The 24,337-nt window shown below is 45.7% G+C and overlaps 1 protein-coding gene across 20 annotated transcripts in view; it reads left to right on the top strand.

The window, feature by feature from the left end:
- Positions 1-23,949, top strand: part of LOC129815154 (eukaryotic translation initiation factor 4 gamma 3-like) — a 98,331-nt gene extending 74,382 nt beyond the window's left edge. For 10 of the 20 annotated variants that reach the window (XM_055868617.1, XM_055868615.1, XM_055868604.1 and 7 more), the window contains 29 exons: positions 1,845-2,024; positions 2,135-2,246; positions 2,510-2,616; positions 4,564-4,698; positions 5,778-5,958; positions 6,105-6,875; positions 7,208-7,296; positions 7,570-7,831; positions 7,957-8,078; positions 9,147-9,296; positions 9,662-9,826; positions 10,042-10,239; positions 10,508-10,651; positions 10,834-11,070; positions 11,574-11,678; positions 12,094-12,232; positions 12,467-12,609; positions 13,528-13,618; positions 19,929-20,055; positions 20,161-20,372; positions 20,485-20,600; positions 20,715-20,887; positions 20,987-21,112; positions 21,463-21,544; positions 21,769-21,867; positions 21,980-22,126; positions 22,328-22,409; positions 22,515-22,661; positions 22,942-23,949. In XM_055868617.1, the coding sequence (XP_055724592.1) occupies positions 1,845-2,024; positions 2,135-2,246; positions 2,510-2,616; positions 4,564-4,698; positions 5,778-5,958; positions 6,105-6,875; positions 7,208-7,296; positions 7,570-7,831; positions 7,957-8,078; positions 9,147-9,296; positions 9,662-9,826; positions 10,042-10,239; positions 10,508-10,651; positions 10,834-11,070; positions 11,574-11,678; positions 12,094-12,232; positions 12,467-12,609; positions 13,528-13,618; positions 19,929-20,055; positions 20,161-20,372; positions 20,485-20,600; positions 20,715-20,887; positions 20,987-21,112; positions 21,463-21,544; positions 21,769-21,867; positions 21,980-22,126; positions 22,328-22,409; positions 22,515-22,661; positions 22,942-23,123 (4,824 nt within the window). In that variant the 3' untranslated portion in view covers positions 23,124-23,949. The remainder of the gene's footprint in view (positions 1-1,844; positions 2,025-2,134; positions 2,247-2,509; positions 2,617-4,563; positions 4,699-5,777; positions 5,959-6,104; positions 6,876-7,207; positions 7,297-7,569; positions 7,832-7,956; positions 8,079-9,146; positions 9,297-9,661; positions 9,827-10,041; positions 10,240-10,507; positions 10,652-10,833; positions 11,071-11,573; positions 11,679-12,093; positions 12,233-12,466; positions 12,610-13,527; positions 13,619-19,928; positions 20,056-20,160; positions 20,373-20,484; positions 20,601-20,714; positions 20,888-20,986; positions 21,113-21,462; positions 21,545-21,768; positions 21,868-21,979; positions 22,127-22,327; positions 22,410-22,514; positions 22,662-22,941) is intronic. The other 10 variants (XM_055868620.1, XM_055868616.1, XM_055868612.1 and 7 more) reach the window with 6 other exon arrangements.
- The last annotated feature ends 388 nt before the right edge of the window (positions 23,950-24,337 follow it).

Genomic DNA, 24,337 nt, shown 5'->3' with positions numbered 1-24,337 from the left:
CAGTTATGTCTACATTAGCTATGTAGCAGGAGTTACCAAACTTTTTTGGCCCATGACCCAATTTGAAAATACTCATGACACCAACCATGGCTGGCTATGGCAGTCAATTGCAAATCAGTCTGACATAATTTCTGATTCTCTTATTTCACCACCACTAATGAGATGGGTGTGCTTGATGCATGTCACGTCGGTGTACGTGGTCGACAGTGCGCACCTCATATCTGCTGTCACGTCCAACCTGGATCAATATTTGGTTTTAATTCAGACGAGATCACAGAATCCAGCTTCACGCAGATATGAGCTGGCGATGGGTAACATGAGTTTTAATGCTCGGGGGGAAATGGCAAGGTATTCCCTTTGAGTCAGGAACCAAAACTCCTCCATAATGACCTGTGAATGCGTTGTCTGCAGCATTCAGTCACATGACAGCTCAATCAGCTGTGATTTCACTTGCTGGCATGCCAACTGAGCCAGGATCACAGTCAAACGGATTTTGCACCCAGTCAAATGTCATGTCCAAGTCCGGGAAGTAGGTCCCAAAGTGCTCTTCAAAGCGTTGGAGGTGAGCAGTCGCCACTCCTGTGGGACACTCACTTCTGCTGTTGTCTGTTAGAAACTTCCACAGCCAAGGAAAGGGGGCATGGTTTCGCGTATGTATAAGAAATATTTCCTCTGAATACACATACACCTTGGCCCTCAACCATCACAGTCACCTAATCATCCCCAGTTTACAATTGGCTCATTCATCCCCCTCCTCTCCCCTGTAACTATTCCCCAGGTCGTTGCTGCAAATGAGAACGTGTTCTCAGTCAACTTACCTGGTAAAATAACAGATAAATAAAAAATACATGTAAAAAATCTGTAGAACATTTTTGTATTTCCCCTGCATGCTTGCATTCCGTTCTCAAAATAGCCTATGTCTGTTACATCGGCAAGTCAAGTCTGTTTTTTTTTACATCCAGTTCGTTTCTCATTTCTAAAAATCTTTCCAATATTCTCCCCGTTGATAACCACCAGGCCTCGGTGTGAAATAGCAAGTTGTCATGCTCTGATCCCATATCTCCACACAGTTTGCGAACAGGCGTGCACGCAGTCGATGTGGTTTGATGTACTTTACAATCAAAGTTACTGCAGTATGTCTTTGTGGATCTCTTTTGCTGCCATTTTCTTTCTGTATATGATACAATGTGTCCATATGGCAGAGGGAGACACAATTACTAGTGACCCATAGTTTGGGAACCGCTGCTATATAGCATGAAGATGAACAATTTATGCAAATTTCAAAGTTGTGGATACTGCATTGTAAACTAATGTGGCTGCATATAAGGTCAGCGTGTGTGGCGTGTAACAGTATGTGTGGTAGGTACAGGGTGTTGCTGTGCGCTGGTTGGTGGTTGACTCTGGCAGCATGGAACCGTGCTCTCTAAGCCCTGTTGTAACACCACAGCAGGTTGGGAGGCGGAGGCCGCTGGTAGACCGCTGTGTTCTGAGACCTTTCACAACCTTGATCTCTCTCTGATCAGGGCAGAGGCAACCCAGCTGGAGGAGTCAGTACTCACCCTGCAGGCCCGTGTCCTGTGGGTTTGTTTATGCTGCTTGGGGAAATGTGTGCTGAAGTGGAAGTGCCATACACCTGGTCCTCAGAGATAATGCTCTCTGTCTCTGAGGTCTCCTTGGCTTCATCTCTCTGAGCCCCTGAGTCCACAAAGCTGAAATGAGAGACTGCACAGGACACGCATGATGAGACTGCTGTTGGGAAAGTTGTGGATCCTCTCTTGCTTCTCTGGGACTAAGTTCTCGCACATGTAATATCGGTCTCTGTGTGTGTGTCTCTCGCCTCTCAGTTTTTCCAGAGGGCTCAGATGCAGACAGCGCGGCCAACCATCCCCACCAACGCTCCATCTCTGCGGCCCGGCTCTCAGAACCCCACAGCGGCGGTATACCCCCCCAACCAGCCCACCATGATGATGATGGCCCCCATGCCCTTCCCCTCCCCACAGGCTGCCCAGTACTACATCCCACAGGTGGGACTGACTGACCAGGCTGCTGCTGCTCTCCAGTAGGCATTCCTCTACCTATTCCCCCACGCGGCTTTTAACCCATTCTTCTATGCCCTCCATTTCTCCCTCTACAGTATCGCCACAGTACGCCCTATGTGGGGCCGCCCCAGCCGTTTTCAGTGCAGCCGCCTGGGTCTGGCACATTCTATCCTGGCCCTGGGCCGGGGGAGTACCCTGCTCAGTATGGTGAGTCTCCGCCAAGCACACACACACACACATACACACATATATATATGTGTGTGTGTGTGTGTGTGTGTGTGTGTGTATATCTCACACACACCCCACCAGTCTGATTTAAAATAGCTGTCTCACTCCACAAAGCACACATCTGTCCTTTCTAGTGCAATTATCTTCTTGTACAGACCCCATCAACTCAGTTTGTTCCTCAGCTACACACACAGCGAGTGACACACACTATACTCAGCTTTTCTTCCTCCTTCCTGACACAGCTCCCGGACCTCAATTCTATCCAGGACAGCAGGTGTACCCCCCCTCACCCCCCATCATAGTGCCTACACCGCAGCAACCTCCACCAGCCAAGCGTGAGAAAAAACCAGTGAGTATCTCAGCAACCTGCCATCTCAACACAGACATCACACGCTCCCTATGTATGTAAGCATTACACATACGGATACACACACTAGCGTAGGCCATCTGTGCTCAGTTAGGCACCACATCTTCTGTTTCCACATGCATTCTGTGAGAGGATATGAAAAATGATCCCTGATGAAGAGACATATCTGGATCCATCAGCCCTTTTAACTTGCATTTTGAAACAGAATATTTATTTTACAGAGAAGGTATATGAGGGATGACATGGGTTAATTTAGATCTAGGCTGCCAGTATAGTTTTTCTGTGTAGAAGCAGGGTTTATCTTCATAGTTTTATTTAACTAGGCAAGTCGGTTAAGAACAAATTCTTATTTACAGTGATGGCCTACCCTGGCCAAACCCGGACGACGCTGGGCCAATTGTGTGCCTCCCTATGGGACTCCCAATCGCGGCCGGATGTGATTCAGCCTGGATTCGAACCAGGGACTGTAGTACTAAGTTGCAGTGCCTTAGACTGCTGTGCCACTTGGGCGCCTTATCCTTAATATATGCCAGGCCTTAATCTAGCTCTTTAACACCAGAAAGCTGGGCTTGTTTCAAGGGACCCCATTTTGAGCCCATATGGCCAATTCAACTGTTTGGACACGATTTAGAGAGAAACCCCCCTGGCTATATAAGGTACCACAGTTGACAGTGCATGTCAGAGCAGAAACTATACCATGAAGCCCAAGGAACTGTTCGTAGATTTGGGAGAGAGAATTGACATGAGGCATATCTCGGGAAGGGTGTAAAACCATTTTGAGCGTGTTGAAAGTTTCCAAGAGCACAGTGGTCTCAATCATTGGGAAATGAACAAAAAGTGTAACTACCCATACTCTACCTAGAGCTGGCCGTCCGACCAAACTGAGCAACCTGGCAAGAAGGACCTTGATCAGGGAGGTGACCAAGAACCCAATGACCACTCTGACAGAACTATAGAGTTCATTGGCTGAGATGGGAGAACCTGCCAGAAGGACAACAGTCTCTACAGCACTTCACCAATCTGGGCTTTATGGCAGAGTAGCAAACATTCTGTGGTCTGATGAGACAAAAATGTAACTCTTTGGTCTGAATGCAATGCTCTATGTCTGGAGAAAACCAGGCACAGCTCATCACCCGTCTAACACCATCCCTGCTTGGGTTGCACATTTTATATAAATCAATACGTCTTACCTGCATGTGACAGTTGGAGGATTGAACACTTATGGGAGATTCTGGAGCAGTGGCTGGGACTGCGTTTTCCACCACTTTCAACAAAACACCAAATTATCGAATTTCTCACGCAAGAATGGTGTTGCATCCCTCCAATAGAGTTCCCGACACTTGTAGAATCTATGCCAAGGTGCATTGAAGCTGTTCTAGTGGCTGTTAATTAAGACACTTTTGTTGGTGTTTTCTTTATTTTGGCAGTTAACTGTAGTTTGATGTGCCATCAGCTGCGCAGGCTGACTGGCGATGAATGAGGGGGAAAATGGCTTCATAAAGCTGCTTAATAGACAAATTATGTTTGTGATATCGAAATTCTAACATACGTGTGTTAAATATACTTATTTTTGAAAAGTCAAGGAAGGAAGGGTGATGACTTTAAAAATGGCTTCATTCCGGAGTCGGGGGATATATTTTGCTGTTCAGTTTGATGACCCACATGAAAATACATTATCTTTCCAGAAACCCTTTTAAATGCCTTTACTGAAATATGAGATATCGTAAAAAGTCAAGTGTTAAGCTTTTTCTCTCCATTTGCACAAGATTAATAAGAATGTCTGAAACGTTTGGTCACAGATATATTAATGCTTCTTTAGACTCAGTCAGTACTCCTGTACATTACACGCTCCACTGTTTTAAATGGCTGGGGGAGGGTTGCTCTGAGACACTGGTGCTTTAGTGAGACGGCGTTCCTTTTGTGTCATTGTCCTCCCAGATCCGTATCCGTGACCCCAATCAGGGAGGCAGGGACATCACAGAGGAGATCATGGCAGGGGGCACAGGGAGCCGGAATCCAACTCCCCCTGTCGGACGACCCTCCTCCACCCCCACCCCTCCGCAGGTAAGTACACATCTACTCTCATGCTACCTGCTCTTAGGCTTAATGCTCTCTCACTCACTTACACACATACACACACTGACCCACTGAGCTGAGCTATTAGCCTCTCATCCATGGCTGTGTAAAACCTGTGCTTAGGGCAAACTGCTGGGTGTTAGGAAGGAGCGGGCAATTAGGCCAGGCCACCAGGGCTTTGACACCACGACATACAGAGAGCCATGCACCAGACCAGAAACATTTTCCTCAGTCTGTGTCTAATCCATTCTCTGCCATACTGCATTAGACACAGCCAGCCACATAGACTTCAGCCACTGTCCCTGACCCACTGATCTGCACCTAACACCTGGCCTTAGGTTGGCCTTAGGTTCACAATCTTTGCTATTCAATTTGAGTAACAGGACACCATGGCTATTTTACAACAGTGACCTAACACACTGTATTTCATTGGTCATAGTTGGTTATCATGTTAATCTTGGACACACAGATCTATGGCTTACACATCTATACCTACTAGTACCTACCTACATGTATCAGTGTATCTCCTCCCTCTCTTCTAGTACAGTAAATGTTGTTATGGAACATGTCGTTTCTGCTTTTTGTCCCTCTATGAAGAATCCAGAAATAAGATTTTCTTATTTATTCAAACAAAAGGAGTCATTGCTGAATGCATTCTAATAGAAAAGGGCAATCATCTTAATTGACAATTCTTGTTCTGGATTTTGTGGAGGGAAGTCTTTTGTTGTGACACTTCCTCCTTGTCCTCTCCTTGGACGTTAACAGTGTGTCTTTCCTCTCTTTCTGTCTTGTCCTTTTTACACTCCCTTTTTTTGTTGCTTTGTTTTACCTTATGTGCCTCCGTTTCCCTATCATTCTCTCCTACTCTTGCACTCTTTATTGTTTTGCGTCTTCATCTCCTCCTTTTTTCCCCTCTTGCCTGCTTTCCTTGGCTGCCGTCTCTTCTTGTCTTCCCCCGTCTTTTCCGTTGCCAATATTTCTAACCATACCCACTGGTTTCCTTGTTTCCGCTTAAATCTATTTTTGTGCTCGTTTGTGCTTATTTGGCTGTCTTTCCATGTTGCTAGTTTTTATGGCCGCACCCTCATTATCCTCACATTTTCTACCTCAAATCGCAGCAGCAGCAGCAGTCGAGCGGCAGCCAGACTCCGGAGCAGGGCCAAGGCCAGGCCCACCCAGCCTACAGCCTGGAGCCCTCCAAGCAGCAGCAGCCCACGCCTGGGGCTGCAGACAGCAAACCAGGGCCAGGTCTGACCCTCACCCCTCCACCCTCCAGGCACAATACATCTCTGCTCTGAGAGCAGAGGCCTGAGCAAGACGTTGACTCAGTAAAGAGAGCACAAATAATTTTCTCTTTTGTGTTTAATGTCAGTGTTATCTCTTCGCTTTTCCAGTATATGATAAGCCAAAATTGGAGCAGGTTATCCGGAAGCCTTCCTCTCCCGGGATTGGACAACCAGAACCTTCTATGGCGTGGCGAGAGGCCAGTGCACCTGTAACTGCCCCATCTCCCCCTGTAGAAACAGAGCTTCCCTCTCCTGCCCCAGTGATGGTGGCGCCCATCCCTGCCCCTCGTCCTGTTGCCAGCCCCAACCCCATTGAGCAGCCCTCTGCAGTGGAGCCTGCTACTCCCACTCCCTCTGCAGCTGAGCCCAAGACCCTGCCTCCCACGACTCATTCCCAGATCCCAAACACAGTGGAGCCTCTTCCAGAAGCCCCACACACCCTGGCTGCTTCCCCCACCCTAACCCCAAAAGCTTTGAATGGCCATGCTGACACTGGGGCTGAGCTGGACACCCAGGCCCAGGAGCCCTCCCCCCTAGATTCCTCTCCCTCCCCACCCCAGCCCCAGGCTTCAACCCCGGCCTCCAGAGAAGACTGTAGTGAGGCTGTGCCCAGTGAGGTGAGAGCAGAGATCCCCCCTGCTGTCACGGACTCTATCGCACCCATCGCTGTAGTGCCAGTCACTCTGACCTCCAAACCTGCGCCTGCTTTTCCAGCACCTCCCCCTGGCCTTCCACCACTAGTGCAGGCCACAGCGGAGGCCAGCAAGCCCGCCGACACTAAAGACGTCCCTCTCAAAGCAGGGACAGAGGCATTCATAACACCAGACAACAAGCCTGAACCACAGCTACAAGCCCTTTCCAGAAAGAGTCCCACTACAGGTATGTACATAACCATGGGTACAGATGACCGTGTGAATGTCACATGGATGCCTGTGTGTATACTATATATAAACTGTTAAATGTTGCTGCTGGACACAACTAAGACTGTCCACGTTTATAGAATCTGTTTCAAACAGGATCAGTGCTGAGCTCATCACAGTGCTTACACTAACAGCTGGAGTGATTGGAGTGACCATGATTATTCTGAGAGGAAGGCCACTATTTTCCGCTAGTAAAAGTATCTAGTCATAGATTTTTAGTGGGTGCAATTTTGGGTAAATCGTTAGCCTATAGCCGACTTTAAAATGTCTTTGCTGTTGTTTTCGCTGCAGGATGTCAGACTGCTCCTGATGCACCAAAGACCTGGAAGAAACCAAATGAAGAGAGTCCTGTTGGAGATGCCCAACAGAGGGAGACTGAGGTAAGCAAGAACCCTTCTTATTCACTCATTGCGGGGGAGGAGGAGGGGAAGCATAAACAGAGTAGACGGAGAGCGATTATATGGGGAATAGTTCAAATGGAAAATGTTTCCACATGTGTGGCGGTGGAACACAGACATGAATGACTTGAAATGGTGTTATCGTCAGAGTACGTTGGCAAGGAGTTATCCATCATGATCAGTGTTCCCATCCGACTCTGTGAAGGCAGCTCTGTCCCTCTATCTCACCCCCTCTGCTTCCCCTCCATCCCCCAGGAGGAGCTCAAGCCTTTGGAAGAGGCTGCTGGAGACCAGGCCCTGCCACCCGCCAGGAGCTGCAGCACCTCTCCCCCTCCCTCAACAGCACCCTCAGCCCTGGAGGCAGAGGAGAGGCCCCCAGCCCCTGAGGAAAACGGGGAGGCTGAGCCCATGAGGAACGGAGCAGGACACACCTCGGAGACGGAGAGCAGTGACAGCGGGGCCACCCCTGGGGACAATGAGGGCTCCACTGGAGCACCCCCAGACCTCTTCCATGAAGGTAGGGGGTGGTTATTATTCAGTAGTGTCTCTCGCTTAGTTTTCACTATCAACAGTCATACAACCTTTGCACAGTATGAGATGAGCAGGGCTGTTTTCCTCACCTCTATCTTGTTGTTTCCTCAGATCTGGAGACTAATGGGAAGCGTCAGTACAAACGGGACTTCCTGCTGGGCTTTCAGTTCATGGCTGCCTGTACACAGAAGCCAGATGGGCTGCCTCAGATCAGTGACGTTGTGCTGGACAAGGTGTGTGAAGAGTGGGCTGAGCAGAGCTTCAACCTAGTGGTCAGAATGAGTTAGCTGTGAGCAAGGCCCTAAACCCCACAAAAAATATTCAGGACTATAAATGGATAGTGTAAGATGTTAGCAAAGTAAGTTGCTTTTGAAAAAAGCTCTCAAGTGAAGGGGTTATTTGTATGGAGCAAACGGTGTGGGTAGCTTTATTTGATCCCTTTAGTAAATACATGGCCCAATGTCATTTTTTTAACTATTCATTATGAAATGATATGCTTCTGGTAAGTTCATCTCCCTCTGCTGCACTCTGACCGAGCCAATAGCGGCTAGCCCATAGACATCCTGTTTTGTTTAAAATCACATAGCTATTATGTCACACTTGGCAGTGTTGATAATTCAGCCCCAGAAAAGGAGCAATAGACTGGCAACGATTGATGTACAGTCCCTGGGAGTCATATTTTTCTCCCTGAGAAAATGTTCACTGGAGGAGAGTACTAAGGGAAGTCAATGACAGCTGAGAGCGCTGGAGTTGTTCTCCCCCTTCCCTCACAATGTTCCCTTCAGTCCTCCTTCCACATGTGGTTCTGACTTCACTCACTGCGCCAGTCACCAAATTTGTTAAACAGAATTTATCAAATGCATAGCTGATACACATAAAACAGCATACACAGTGGCGAACTAAGACTAGGATTGGGAATCCACCACCTCTCAGTGGACAACAGTGGATGGACCTGAAAGTAGCTGGGTCTGACCTGTCTCTTTTGCCCCAGTGGTAGGCCCGATTCCAGCCCCTACCTCAGGCACTTCATGTAGATCTGAAAGGAGGTGATAGATCTACGCAATATGGTAGTACCCCCTGATAGGCTTGGTAAAACTTTCACCATATTGATTATACCTATCGTCCTTTCAGATCTCCAGAAGTGCTTAGGGAATCAGGGCTAGTAGGGTGTTGTTTCTGGACCAGGCCACAGCCACTGCTCTCCCCATATGGCTAGGCCCACAGTGTTAAAGGATCACTGCTCCCCCTGCTGGTCAGCTGTCTCACTGTCCATCGCGCTCTCTCCCTGTGTGTCTCTGCAGATAAACCAAAACAAGCTGCCAACCCGGGCGGTAGAATCCAGGGTGATCTCCCGAGGCCCTGACTTCACACCGGCCTTTGCTGACTTTGGCAGACAGATGAGTGGAGGACGCGGCGGAGCTGCAGTGAGTCACACTCACTCCCAGGCTCACGTAATTACTACCCCTCCGCCCGACACAAACACCAATCTCTTTCTCAAATAATGTCTCTTCTTTTTGTTACTTCTCTCTCGCTCACTGACTCGCGCTCTCTCTCTGGCTGTCGCTCGCACACACACTCACAGAATATTTCTTCTGGTATAGTAATGAACAACATCATCGCTGGGCTGGTATCATAGTGAGATAAATGAATCATGGGGAATTATTTGCATCTCGTTTGTTTACTAGGGATTACTAATTTCCCTAAGTCATACTCATTCAAGGGAAGTTGTGAATTAGACTTCAGCAAACAAGTCTTGGTGATGTGTGTGGTGTTGGTGGCGAGCTGTAGAAGTGACATGTTGTTCTCCACTCTCCAGCAGATGATGAACATGGGGAGTGGTGCCCGGCGGCCCCCGCCCAGGAAGATTATCCTGAACGTGTCGGCGAATGAAGAGGTGCAACTGAAGAAGGCTGAGAATGCCTGGAAACCCGGCATGAAGAGGGCGGGGCCATCAGATGACCCTGAGGTCATTATAACACAGGTAGGAGCCAAACCTTTCATCTTACACCCAGACACACCCACACAGTCAAATCAAAAACGCACACCCTACTCAACCACAAGATGTTGAGTTTCTTCAGCAGTGACTCCACACGGGAAAGAGATATTGTGACCAAGGAGTTGTCAAGAGACCGAAGATCAAATGAAGTGAGTGAATTCTTACATCAATAAATTATGATGATGTTGTTGCCCTGCCAGGAGCTCTTCCGGAAGGTGCGCAGTATCCTCAACAAACTGACGCCTCAGATGTTCAACCAGCTGATGAAGCAGGTGACGGACCTCACCATCGACACGGAGGAGCGCCTCAAGGGCGTCATCGACCTGGTCTTTGAGAAGGCCATCGACGAGCCCGGCTTCTCTGTGGCCTACGGGAACATGTGTCGCTGCCTCACCACGGTATGTTAAGCTCAGCTCACTATTGTTCAGACATGATTATCTGTGGTTCCTCTGAATGCTGCTAGTCAACATCAAAATATAAACTGTACATGGGGCCTCTTAAGCCCCATAAACATTCAGCAAAATGTCCCTAACGGTATATTTCTGCCCCCTTTCACTCTTTCTAGACCTCATCTCCCATTCAATTCTCAGTTTTTCTTTACTCTGCTCTTTCCCCTATATCTCTGTACCTCTAACCAAATAGCTTGTTACCTCTGTTATTCTCCAGCTCAAAGTGCCCATGACGGACAAACCCGGAACCACAGTGAACTTCCGCAAACTGCTGCTCAACCGTTGTCAGAAGGAGTTTGAGCGGGACAAGGTGGATGACGTGGTGTTTGAAAGGAAACAGAAGGAACTTGACTCTGCACAGGTACCTAAACCCCACACACACACACACTACCCAGATCACTAATCTGTCTGTCACCTTGTAGTAGGGGAATATAGAGGAGAGAATTGTATGGGACTGATGTATTGTGGAGAGTTAGTGGGGGCTCATTGTTAGCTGTTGCTAGTTACTTAGTTCTGACAATCTACTCTCCATTTCCTCTCTAGTCCAGTGATCAAGAGAGACTACGGTTAGAGCTGGAGGAGGCCAAGGACAAGGCCCGCCGGCGCTCCATAGGGAACATCAAGTTCATCGGGGAGCTGTTCAAGCTCAAGATGCTGACAGAGGCCATCATGCACGACTGCGTGGTCAAGCTGCTGAAGAACCATGACGAGGAATCGCTGGAGTGCCTTTGCAGGCTGCTCACCACCATCGGCAAGGACCTGGACTTTGAGAAGGCCAAGGTGAGCCATGGGGAGGGAGCTTAAATGACTTCCAGCTGGTCGTATGTGGAAGCCCCTGAGGCCTGGCGGGACGTTGGTGAGGAGACATCTCACTGCTCACACGCCTGCTGTTGTCTGACCTGTTTTAACCTGCTGCTGGCCAAAGGAAAGACTCCTACACACGTACCAGTGTTCACCCTCTTTGGGCTCTACCAGAGTTTTAAGACTCTCTGTGGTCCTCATATTTACAAATGCTGTAATGGTGTATATCTGGCACATTTAACACTGAGACAGGAAATCACATTTAGTAGTCTGTGTTTTATAGGCTAAGAAAAAAGGCTTTTGTTGTACCTGCTCCCAAACTGCTCAGTTTACTTTGAGGCAATACTATATCACACTGAATTGTAAAATGGAGTGGAATGAAATGACATGAGTGTCTGGCTGTCCACTGGAGTGAATAGTGAGAATATTGTATTCATACATCACTTTGCAATGACCCTTTATCTCTCTCTTTCTTGTCATAGCCTCGCATGGATCAGTATTTCAATCAGATGGAGAAAATTGTTAAGGAACGGAAGACATCGTCTCGGATACGGTTTATGCTGCAGGACGTGATAGACCTCCGATTGGTGAGTGTGTGTGTGTGTGTGTGTGTGTGTGTGTGTGTGTGTGTGTGTGTGCGCATACTCAAGCCTTGTGGTTGTGTGCTGTCTGTGCAGCTCAGCCCACCAGTGAGGGTAAAAAAAAAAAAAAAATGTATTACAATAAATAGGAGAAAACAAATTCTAATTTTCAGTTCTTCACACGGGCTCCCTGAGCAGACCAGTAATTCACTCTGAGGAAGAAAACAACAGACTGTAATCAGTTAGATTTGAGCATAGAATAAAAAATTCTGCATGCATAGCCATCAACAAAATACTGCTGTGCCGTTGGGGCTCCTTGACTGTAGGCTAATTGTGTTGTACGCAGTTCAGTAATTAAAAACACCAGATTGTCTCTCTGAGGGAACTCCTTGCGCAAGTCTAACACTGCTCTTTCCAACAGCACAACTGGGTGTCCAGGAGAGCTGACCAGGGCCCCAAGACCATCGAGCAGATCCACAAAGAGGCCAAGATCGAGGAGCAGGAGGAGCAGAGGAAGGTGCACCAGCAGCTGCTTTCCAAGGACACCAAGAGAAGGCCAGGTCAGCCAGGCCCATGGGCTACATCCTCTAAGGCTTAGAGCTACACTGGCATTCCCTCCCCATAGCCTGCAGACGGAGACACTACAGTGGCCCACAGTGGTCAGAAAGTTCCCCTACTATCCCATCTGTCAACTCACCCCACAGTATTCTCTCAAACCTGGGGCACTATTTGATTTGTCTTTAAAAACCTGTTGACATGTTATCCTTCCTGTGTGTGTTTCCTCTGTCCTCCAGAGCAACAACAGCAGCAGAGAGAACAGCAAAGGGAGCAGCAGAGGGAGCAGCGTGTGCAACAGAGAGACGAGACTTGGAACACTGTGCCTATGACCAAGAACAGCAGGACAATCGACCCCACCAAGATCCCCAAGATCTCCAAGGTCAGCCACTAAAGCACATGTAGATCTTTTGACTGACTCGTTTACCATGGAGGTTCACTGGGGTTTTAAGTGTACTCAATTTTAATTACAAAATGGCATCTGTCAATAATTTGTTTGGTTCCTTCAAGTCTGTAGAAGTTGGATGATATGAATTATGTTTACCTCATCAATGAAGAGTTATGTTCTCATTGGTCTACAAGCACAAGTCTTTATGGACAAATATTAACTTAACATTCAAAGTTTTACTGAGTTATAGTCCATATAAGGAAATCGGTCAATTGAAATAGATTTAATAGGCCAGGCCCACCCTTGTGCGTATAGAACATTTCTAGTATATTTTATTTCAGCTCAGTATAGTAGATGAAACTACTGTGTTGTAATGTATATACTGCATTAGGCATCTCATCACGCACAGGATTCCTGTGGTTCTTCATCCCTGTTCTCAAATGATACTGATAGTCCCAATCCCTACCTCTTCAAAGAGTATTTTAAATAATCCCACTGAACCCCCCCCCCCCCCCCCCCCCCCCCCCCCCCAAACACACAAAAAGCCTAACGCTTCCTATGACTGTGATATGTGGTTGTCTCACATAGCTATCTTAAGATGAATGCAGAAACTGTCAGTCACTCTGGATAAGAGCTTCTGCTAAATGACTGAAATGTAAATGTAGTGGTGAAATGATACGGGTCCAAATGCCAGATAGTTGGGGTACAAGCACACCCATCCTTGCATACTGGCGCATGGCTCCCCATGCCATACAGAGCTGCTATAAACCCACATCTGTGTGTCAGTACCAATGATGTATTAGGCAGCTCTCCATTCTCCTCAGAGACTGTTGGTCATTATAGCGTTGTAGGCCCAGATCACATGATATGAGTATTGGAAGGTGAACTGTTTTTGTCTGTTATCCTGTTTAGCCTCAGATGGATGAGAAGATCCAACTAGGACCACGAGCCTCACTCAACTGGATGAAGGGCAGCAGCGGAGGGGCCAAGGCCAGTGACTCCGGTGAGGAGACATTAGGGCTGGGCGACGTATAGAATATTTTTTTGTTTGTTTTAGTGCGATATTCCAAATGCCTATATCGCAATAATCGCATTTATTATTTATTTTTCCGTTTTTATGAGCACTTCTGTACTGCACATCCTGTTCTCATGTTGTCTTTTGGTCTCGTCTCCTTCGCTCATTCTGCTGTGACTGTGCACCTTCCCATTTATGCACACTAAGCCCTCCCCCTGCCACTCACAACAACAAAGATGGAAAATAACTGTTTCCTCTCTGACAACCGGTGGTTTCAACTCTCTATTTGCATTTGAGGTTTGGTCCAACAGAATCGGTCAAATGGACTCCGAAACACATTAAGACATTATTTAACTGTAATAGATGAGAGCTTAACCTGTAATAGATGAGAACTTAACCTTTCTGACAATACCTGAATTCATTAGATTATTGCTGACTGTTTGAAATGCAGTGTATTTTATAATGATACTGATGTGACATTTTTGGCCGATACGATAACCAATATATTTTTTAAATGCGGCCTTTAAGCATTCTAGTACAGTTATATAGTTAACACACACACATGGATGCAGCGGTATAAGGCACTGCATCTCAGTGCAAGAGGCGTCACTACAGTCCCTGGTTCGAATCCAGGCTGTATCACATCCGGCCGTGAATGAGAGTCCCGTAGGGCGCCGCACAATTGGCCCAGCATCGTCCGGGTTTGGCCGGGGTAGGCAGTCATTGTAAATAACAATTTGTTCTTAACTGACTTGCCTAGTTAAATAAAGGTTACACACACACACCACACTGACCAAAAAGTTATTTTGTTGGCATTTACGTATGTCCCCATTACCAGTAACACATAATCAAAACCTATTTCTTTCACTTGCTGTGCTGTTTCGTTGTTCATTTGTTCAGTTGTTTCATTCTCAAACAGGATTTCTATGGAACTCCTTTTGGGTCTTTGCGTGTCAAAAATGATACACGTCAAATAACACTTTGTTGACCAAGCAGGACCTGAATATGACTGCACGTCACATAATAATTTTACGCGTTCATACATTTTTTATGTAGTTATTACACGTTGATTACACTATCACTCGTATTTCATATGTCACAACAATTCATCGATACGTATGCTATGATGCTGGTAAAGTTGTCTTGCGCACCTAGTGATAGTCATAAAAAAGCTAGCTAGCTCATGGATGCAAACATTGTTCTTCCCTAACAACATAGCAAAACAACATCTGTTTCAGTAGCTATAGTTAGCTAGCTATAACATATCTTGGGTATTGAGTAGACTGATCCCCAATCCTTAGGTAAAGCTATGCAGTGCAATATGAATGTCAATACACACACTAGGCTGACGTTGGAGGTGATTTCACACTGTCACAGTCCCGCGATAAAAGCTAGAATGCTAATATTTGCGTAAACTTCTCACAGTTGTGTTCTGTGGGTGTCACTGAGTAGACTGATACCCCATTTCATTGCTTCACATTCCAACCTTGTTTAACATTATCTAGTCTAAATATGGCATGATTCCACCAATTGTAACCTTCTACATCACTTTCAAAGATATACTTTTATTTTGAAGGCACAACCACAAATTCCACTATTGTGCCTAATCCTTATTGTGGCTAGCTTCACAACGGCAGGTAGCCTAGTGTTTAGAGTGTTGGACTTGTAACCGAAAGGTTGCAAGATTGAATCCCCGAGCTGATAAGGTAAAGATCTGTTGTTCTGCCCCTGAACAAGGCAGTTAACCCACTGTTCCTAGGCCGTCATTGAAAATAAGAATTTGTTCTTATTAACTGACTTGCCTAGTTAAAGGTAAATAAATAAAAACATAACCCGGTCTGGTCGAGACTCATTAGCCAGATGAAGCTAGCTTTGTGCAATAGCTATTTATTTTCTTGAACTGAAGTTCAATTTCAAGAGGCAAACATCAAGTGGCTACCTAGCTAATGAGAGTGCTACTGATAGTAGTGGTGGCGCTTTTCTTGCACGTGCAAATTCAGAACACACAACATTCTATAATAGAACTGTGTTATTTAACGCATCAAATAGTGTTATTGTCAAATAGTGTTATTTGCCGTGTATCTTTATTGACACGCAAAGATCCAAACGGCATTCTTGTTTGTACAGATGAACGTGGTACCTTCAGGCATTTGGAAATTGCTCCCAAGGATGAACCAGACTTGTGGAGGTCTACACATTTTTTTTCTCAGGTCTTGACTCATAGTATGTCGTGAATCTAATAGCAGTGGTACTATTACTGTGTAACTCTGGTAGGGCAACATCTGAAAAATAGCGCACTTGGTAGTGTGTACCGGTGCTCGACCAGTCACAAAGCATACATCACACACGACAGAGAACGGTTGATTGTCAAGGGCAATGAATTTCATTATCTTGACGTTAATGGATTTTTCCTTTGAGTTGTCTCGCTGAAATGTTCTTACTTTTTCAAATGACTGGTCGACTTGTTGACTGTTCGATCCACACAGCAGACATTGTGGGCTAGGTTAGGAGTGCTGTGTAGCGCAAAATTTTACATGCCGTCATTATGTCATGTACCTACATTTGAAGTCGGAAGTTACATACACCTTAGCCAAATACATTTAAACTCAGTTTTTCACAATTCCTGAAATTGAATTCGTAGTAAAAAATTCCCTGTTTTAGGTCAGTTAGGATCACCACTTGTCAGAATAATAGCAGAGTGAGATATTTCAGCTTTTATTTCTTTCATCACATTCCCAGTGGGTCAGAAGCTTACATACACTCAATTAGTATTTGGCCTTTAAATTGTTTAACTTGGTCAAACGTTTCAGGTAGCTTTCCACAATATGTTGGGTGAATTTTGGCCCATTCCTCCTGACAGAGCTGGTGTAACTGAGTCAGGTTTGTAGGCCTCCTTGCTCGCATACACTTTTTCAGTTCTGGCCACAAATGTTCTATAGGATTGAGGTCAGGGCTTTGTGATGGCCACTCCAATACCTTGACTTTGTTGTCCTTAAGCCATTTTGCCACAACTTTGGAAGTATGCTTGGGGTTATTGTCCATTTGGAAGACCCTTTTGCGACCAAGCTTTAACTTCCTGACTGATGTCTGATGTTGCTTCAATATATCCATATAATTTTCTTTCCTCATGATGCCATCTATTTTGTGAAGTGCACCAATCCCTCCTGCAGCAAAGCACACCCACAACATGATGCTGCCACCCCCGTGCTTCACGGTTGGGATTGTGTTCTTCGGCTTGCAAGCCTCCCCCTTTTTCCTCCAAACATAACAATGGTCATTATGGCAAACAGTTCTATTTTTGTTTCATCAGACCAGAGGACATTTCTCCAAAAAGTAAGATCTTTGTCCCCATGTGCAGTTGCAAACCGTAGTCTTGATTTTCTATGGCGGTTTTGGAGCAGTGGCTTCTTCCTTGCTGAGCGGCCTTTCAGGTTATGTCGATATAGGACTCGTTTTACTATGGGTATAGATACTTTTGTACCTGTTCCCTTCAGCATCTTCACAGGGTCCTTTGCTGTTGTTTTGGGATTGATTTGCACTTTTCGCACCAAAGTACGTTCATCTCTAGGAGACAGAACGCGTCTCCTTCCTGAGTGGTATGACGGCTGCGTGGTTCCATGGTGTTTATACTTGCGTACTATTGTTTGTACAGATGAACGTGGTACCTTCAGGCATTTGGAAATTGCTCCCAAGGGTGAGCCAGACTTGTGGAGGTCTACAATTATTTTCTGAGGTCTTTGCTCATTTCTTTTGATTTTCCCATGATGTCAAGCAGAGGCACTCAGTTTGAAGGTAGGCCTTGAAATACATCCACAGGTACACCTCCAATTGACTCAAATTATGTCAATTAGCCTATCAGAAGCTTCTAAAGCCATGGAATACAAGGAATTTTCCAAACTGTTTAAAGGCAGAGTCAACTTAGTGTATGTAAACTTCTGACCAACTGGAATTGTGATACAGTGAATTATAAGTGAAATAATCTGTCTGTAAACAATTGTTGGAAAAATTGCTTGTCATGCACAAAGTAGATGTCCAAACCGCCTTGCCAAAACTATAGTTTGTGAACAAGAAATTTGTGGCGTGGTTGAAAAATTAGTTTTAATTACTCCAACCTAAGTGTATGTAAACTTCCGATTTCAACTGTATACACGTCAGCTTTGACATTGGCGTTAAACAATGACATCAGGCTGATACCGATGTTGCCATTTTTATCTAATATCGACCGATTCCAATATGTTCACCGATTATATCATGCATCCCTAGAATTTTACAAATCTTATTTAGAGAAAAAAATTGACAAACTCAGCAAAAAAATAAATGTCCTCTCACTGTCAGCTGTGTTTACCTTCAGCAAACTTAACGTGTAAATTTTATATAAACATAAGACATAAACTGAACAAGTTCCACAGACATGTTACTAACAGAAATGGAATAATGTGTCCATGAACAAAGGGGGGTTCAAAATCAAAAGTAACAGTCAGTATCTGGTGTGGCCACCAGCTGCATTAAGTACTGCAGTGCATCTCCTCCTCATGGACTGCACCAGATTTGCCAGTTCTTGCTGTGAGATGTTACCCCACTCAGCCACCAAGACACCTGCAAGTTGACGGACATTTCTGGGGGGAATGGGCCTACCCCTCACCCTCCGATCCAACAGGTCCCAGATGTTTTCAATGGGATGGAGATCCGGACTCTTCGCTGGCCATGGCAGAACACGGACATTCATGTCTTGCAGGAAATCACACACAGAACGAGCAGTATGGCTGGTGGCATTGTCATGCTGGAGGGTCATGTCAGGATGAGCCTGCAGGAAGGGTACCACATGAGGGAGGAGGTTGTCTTCCCTGTAACGCACAGTGTTGAGATTGCCTGCAATGACAACAAGCTCAGTCCGATGATGCTGTGACACACCGCCCCAGACCATGATGGACCCTCCACCTCCAAATCGATCCCGCTCCAGAGTACAGGCCTCGGTGTAACGCTCATTCCTTTGACGATAAACGCAAATCCGACCATCACCCCTGGTGAGACAAAACCGCGACTCGTCAGTGAAGAGCACTTTTTTCCAGTCCTGTCTGGTCCAGCAACAGTGGGTTTGTGCCCATAGGCGACGTTGTTGTCGGTGATGTCTGGTGAGGACCTGCCTTACAACAGGCCTACAAGCCCTGTCCAGCCTCTCTCAGCCTATTATGGACAGTCTGAGCACTGATGGAGGGATTATGTGTTCCTGGTGTAACTCGGGCAGTTGTTGTTGCCATCCTGTACTTGTCCCGCAGGTGTGATGTTCGGATGTACCGATCTTGTGCGGGTGTTTTTACACGTGGTCTGCCACTGCGAGGACGATCAGCGGTCCGTCCTGTCTCCCTGGAGTGCTGTCTTAGGCGTCTCACATTATGGACATTGCAATTTATTGCCCCGGCCACATCTGCAGTCCTCATGCCTCCTTGCAGCATGCCTAAGGCACGTTCATGCAGATGAGCAGGGACCATGGGCATCTTTCTTTTGGTGTTTTTCAGAGTCAGTAGAAAGGCCTCTTTAGTGTCCTAAGTTTTCATAACTGTGACCTTAATTGCCTACCGTCTGTAAGCATCCACACCTTGTCCTATGAGACATACTGTTAGATAGCTCTCGTTATATCCATTTACTCTGTACAGGGTTCTAGTATAGGATGAGTTATGGATTGGGGACGTCCTTTCAACCTACCTTTACTTGACGACACTTCCTTCATTCTCTATTTGGAAAGCACCAGCGTCTTATAAACGTCTGTTTCCAGTTGTAGGTGGAACTTCAAAAACGAGGAAATACTCAAGAGAATTCATCCACTTTTTGTACCGAGTGCCTCTTGCATTTGTGTAGATCTTTGTTTGGGTGGTCCTGTGTGACGCACTGTCATCTTCTATATGTGGCTGCAGCTGCGTCGCTTAAAATTGAATATTTCCTGCAAAGATGTCTGGAAATGGGAGATGTTCAGCAGCTAAAATTGCAAGGGAACTCCTCACTCGGTGCAAAAAAGTGGATTTGATATTTTTCTGAATATTCTCTGGTTTTTGGAGTTCCACCTGCAACTAGTAACAGGAATTTTTAAGACACTGCCAAGTGAAGGTCGGTTGAATGCTGTACTGTATTGTCTATGTACCATCTGCTCGACCTCAGACACAAGCTATAGCTTTAGATATGCCACAGAGGTTCAAGACTGCTTGGCTAACCGTCACACACACACTGGTGATGCAGGTGAACTAGTCATACTTGTGTCCTGGTTGAAATGTAATTTCTGCTGCTTCATTTTGTCTCCTATCAGAATTATCCCGGTCTGGTGGTGGTGGTGCCAGTTTAAACCGGTACTCTGCACTCCAGTCCACCCAATCTCATCAAACCACCCCACCGGCACAGAACCTAGAGTATGACACTAAAAGAACCTTGGGCAGGTAATGATCACATTTTGAAACTTATGGATTTGGTCTCAAACTCTGAACGTCCCATTTTAGGGCAAAACATTCACTCATAGTGTATGTTTGTGTGTGTTCTCCCAGTCGAAGCAGTGCAGGGAGAGAGCGAAGTGAGAAGCCCCTGAGCCCAGCTCCGTCGAGGCCCGGTTCCTTCGTCCGAGGCGGGAGTGCCAAGGAGCTTCCGGAGAGCCCGGCCCAGAGTCCTGAGGAGCCCCGCAGAGAGCTGGAGAGCCCCAGGAGGCCCAGCGTAAGCGAGGACAAGACTGAGCCAGAGCGCAGCAGTGCCAGGGAGCCTGGTGAGGGAACAGGAGGACAGTTCTAGACTGACTAAACATACGGAGTCAGTGGACACTCACTCACACACTCTATAAGGGGAGCACTCTTGTAACGGTGTTCTTTTCCCTACAGTGAAAGCAGAGCCTGTGGTGGCCCAGTCTCCAGACAGACCTGCCCTCTCTGAGGAGGAGATGGAGAGGAAGTCCAGAGCTATCATTGACGAGTTCTTACACATCAACGATTATAAGGTGGAATAATTTAATAATGCTATTATATTGCATACTGTATGTGAATGCCTTTGTGTTTTACTCTCGAAAGGAAGTTTGTAAAACAAAGATATGTGTTTGTTGTATTCTCTGTAGGAGGCTGTGCAGTGTGTGGATGAGCTGGACATGTCCTCTCAGCTCCATGTGTTTGTGCGTGTGGGGGTGGAGTCCACTCTGGAGCGCAGTCAGATCACACGGGACCACATGGGCAAGCTCCTCTTCCAGTTGGTGCAGCAGGACATCCTGGCCAAGCCCCAGTTCTTCAAAGGGTCAGCCTGCCTACATATCCATCTGCTCTCATTCAACATGTGTCATCTAACAACTGTGCTGTATCTAAAATGGCCGTCTCATCAGATTATCTTTCCCAGGTTTGCTGACACCCTTGAGCTGGCGGATGACATGGCCATTGACATTCCCCATATCTGGCTGTATCTGGCCGAGCTGCTCAGCCCTGTGCTGAGAGACAGGGGCTTCTCTATGAGAGAGCTCTTTAGGTAACACCGCTACTCTACAGCACCACAATATTGTATTGTTATCTCCCTGTAAAGTTATGGAGATCAAGAGGGGGTTACTATTGCATCAACAGAGCTTATCAGATCAGTCCACATGCAACCCACATTTATTAAGATCTCAGTCTGCAGGATGACAAATGTACTCCATTTCGTTGCCTATGTCAAATATTACTGACTCTGGCTATCTCAGTTCACTGATTATGGAGTGTTGATGTTGGCTCTCACACCTCCATTCCCTGCTGTGGCTTTCTGTAAACTGAGATATGAAGAAAAAGAGTTGGGCAGGATGGAACCGCCGGAGACATCTAATCAGTTTCTCTGTTTGTCCACAGTGAATTAAGCAAACCTTTACTTCCTGTGGGAAGAGCTGGGATCTTATTTTCTGAAATACTGCACATACTATGCAAACAAATGGTAAGTGACATTTTGTCGGTTTTACTCCTAGCCCCTTTACCGCTTTCAAACAACATTTCCCTCACAGAGAACAGTTAACATAGCTGTCAGATATTTTTGTATGATTTAGACGAGAGGTGTAAACGAGACGGGTGTGAGTGCGTTATAGTGCATATCAAGTAAACAAGTCATTAACTATTGGATGCCAGGTTTCTGACATGTTATCCTGTCTGTCTCCTACACAGAGCCATAGGAAAGTGGGCACCTTGTGGAGAGAGTCGGGCCTCAGCTGGAGTGACTTCTTGCCAGAGGGAGAGGATGTCCAGGATTTCATCTCAGAGCAGGTTAGTGAGATAAACCCTCTGTATTACGGCATGGAGGCATCCCAACAGAAACAGGTTCACAGCAACCTAACCCTCTTCATTTCCCCTCCTCTCCATGTCCTCCTCCTGTCAGAAGCTCCAGTTCACTGAGGCGGACTGCTCCAGCCATGAGGCAGCCCTCGCCACGACAGCACTGTCCCTTGTGGTGCTCAACCAGCAGCTAGAGAGACTGCTGCTGGAGGACATGGCGAGTGATGAGCAGATATTTGACTGGGTAGAGGTACGGACTGTAGTATTACGCCCGCCACACAGCTCAGCACAGCCACGTTAGACTTCATGTCATACGCATGTTGTGTTTATACATGCATAGTGTTGCATATTTCAAGTGAAGTGTCACAGATGCAGGTAGTGATATCGAGAAGCTTTCACCTCTGTCTAAGCGGAGCTCCTTTGTGCTCCTCTGTTATCATCCACATCCCAGGCAAATCTAGATGAATCTCAGATGAGCTCCTCTCCGTTCCTGAGAGCTCTGATGACAGCTGTGTGTAAGGCAGCGGTGAAAGGTAAGCTCTCCATTCCTTTAGCTAGGAACAGATCAATGTTGTTTTATATATATTATATAACTAGAGGAATTCAACAATTCTTTGCATCTTTTGTTTCTTGTGTAGATGAAAGTGCTTCCTGTCGAGTGGACGTAGCCATCATTCAGAGGAGATTGCCCGTATTACTCAAGTACCTTAACTCAGACACTGAGCGACAGCTTCAAGCACTTTATGCACTGCAGGCGCTGATAGTCACTTTGGATCAGCCTCCTAGTAAGTAGCATCCCATCAGACCCTTCAACCTCAATATTCACTATAAAGATATAAGCACGGTTCTGTCTCCTGCCCTGCATTTTACTTTTACTTTTTTATTCTTGTCAGCAGACATCCTTTCATGGTTTTATCTCATGCAGCCATTGCTATTATTTGAAGTGAATTCATTAACCTACATGCATATCTATACCCTCACACACACTGAAAGCGGAGACTAATTTAAACCATGGGATTTGATGATTATCATAGCACTTTTCCCCTCTTGTCTCTCTTTCTCCAGACCTGCTCCGGATGTTCTTCGATTGTCTGTATGATGAGGACGTGATCTCGGAGGACGCTTTTTACAAGTGGGAGACCAGCAAAGACCCAGCAGAGGAGCTGGGCAAGGGTGTGGCTCTCAAGTCTGTAACGGCTTTCTTCACCTGGCTGAGGGAAGCCGAGGAGGAGTCGGAGGATAATTGACAAGGGAGCAGGCGGCCGCTATGAGCCCCCAGGACAAGAGGCCAGCTGTTGCTACATAGAATAACTGCATCTTTATAGCAAAACAAACAGACAAACCTACAAAATGAGCGCGGGCAGGACGACATGTTTACGGCTGGAATTTTTTCTGCGGTACGGTTCTGAGACTATTTTGAGTTTGAATTCCAACGGCTGAAGCACTAAATACCTGTATTATACATAGAAAATATTTTTGTTTTAACTTTTCTTTTGTTACTTTTTAAGAAGAGACTTAAAGATACATAGGTTCCAGACTCTTTAATTTATTATTTTTTTAAAGGACTGCAAATATGGAAGTTTATTTAACATTTGCAGATGCTCATAATGAGGAAAACATTGATGACGAATAGAAATAATATTATTAATTATAATAACAATAATAATAATTGTGAAATAAATAGCCTCCCTGGATTCCGTGTTTGGTTGAAAACAGGGTAAAAAGTTATTTTGGGATGAAGGGGAAGGCAGAGAAAGGGTGGATGCACAGAGACAATTGACATTGTAAGACAGAGGTCAAAGGTTATCAGTAAATAACCACAGGAAGTGCACTCTGTGATATGTACATAAACCTCCCAAGAGAAAGAGATATGCATTCAAGAAGCAATGCAAATCCGTCCACAAAATAACACTTAAATGAACGTGAATAAACAACAATGAACAATGGATAAAATGCAAGATTAAAAAGAAAATGCAAGGTTGCTGAACATGAAGTGCTTGTAATACTTAAGACCTACCGAGCAAATGAAAAGCTTGTAAATACATTAAAGACAAAAAAGGTATTTAAAAAATATTGCAATGCAATGGTGATTTTGTGGAGTGTGATGTCTGCACTGCAATGTGAAGATTTGTTACTGTGTTTTAGCATTGCTGGCGATACAGTCTGAAGATGAAAGTGTGGCAGTGTCAAGCGTTTATATCTAAAATGAGGCTACAGTGTAGGGATTCTGAAAGATATTGAGTAACTCTTGTAGGACAATGGAAGTTAACTAGAACAATTTATTTTCTCATAAATACAAAAAATTTGAGTCAACTTCCATTGTCTTCCAAGAGTTGCCGGTTTGTTTCTTTTTATTAATGCTTTTTGATTGAAAAGTTAAGTATCGACAGTACCTTTTCCTCCACAGGAATTGACACTACATCTTATTTTATACCCCTTAGACGAGTGAGGAAATATTGTA

This window comes from Salvelinus fontinalis, chromosome 18 (assembly GCF_029448725.1).
Source record: "Salvelinus fontinalis isolate EN_2023a chromosome 18, ASM2944872v1, whole genome shotgun sequence".
Taxonomy (NCBI): domain Eukaryota; kingdom Metazoa; phylum Chordata; class Actinopteri; order Salmoniformes; family Salmonidae; genus Salvelinus; species Salvelinus fontinalis.
Note: the sequence above shows the minus strand (reverse complement) of the source record. Positions and strands in the feature narration are given on the sequence as shown.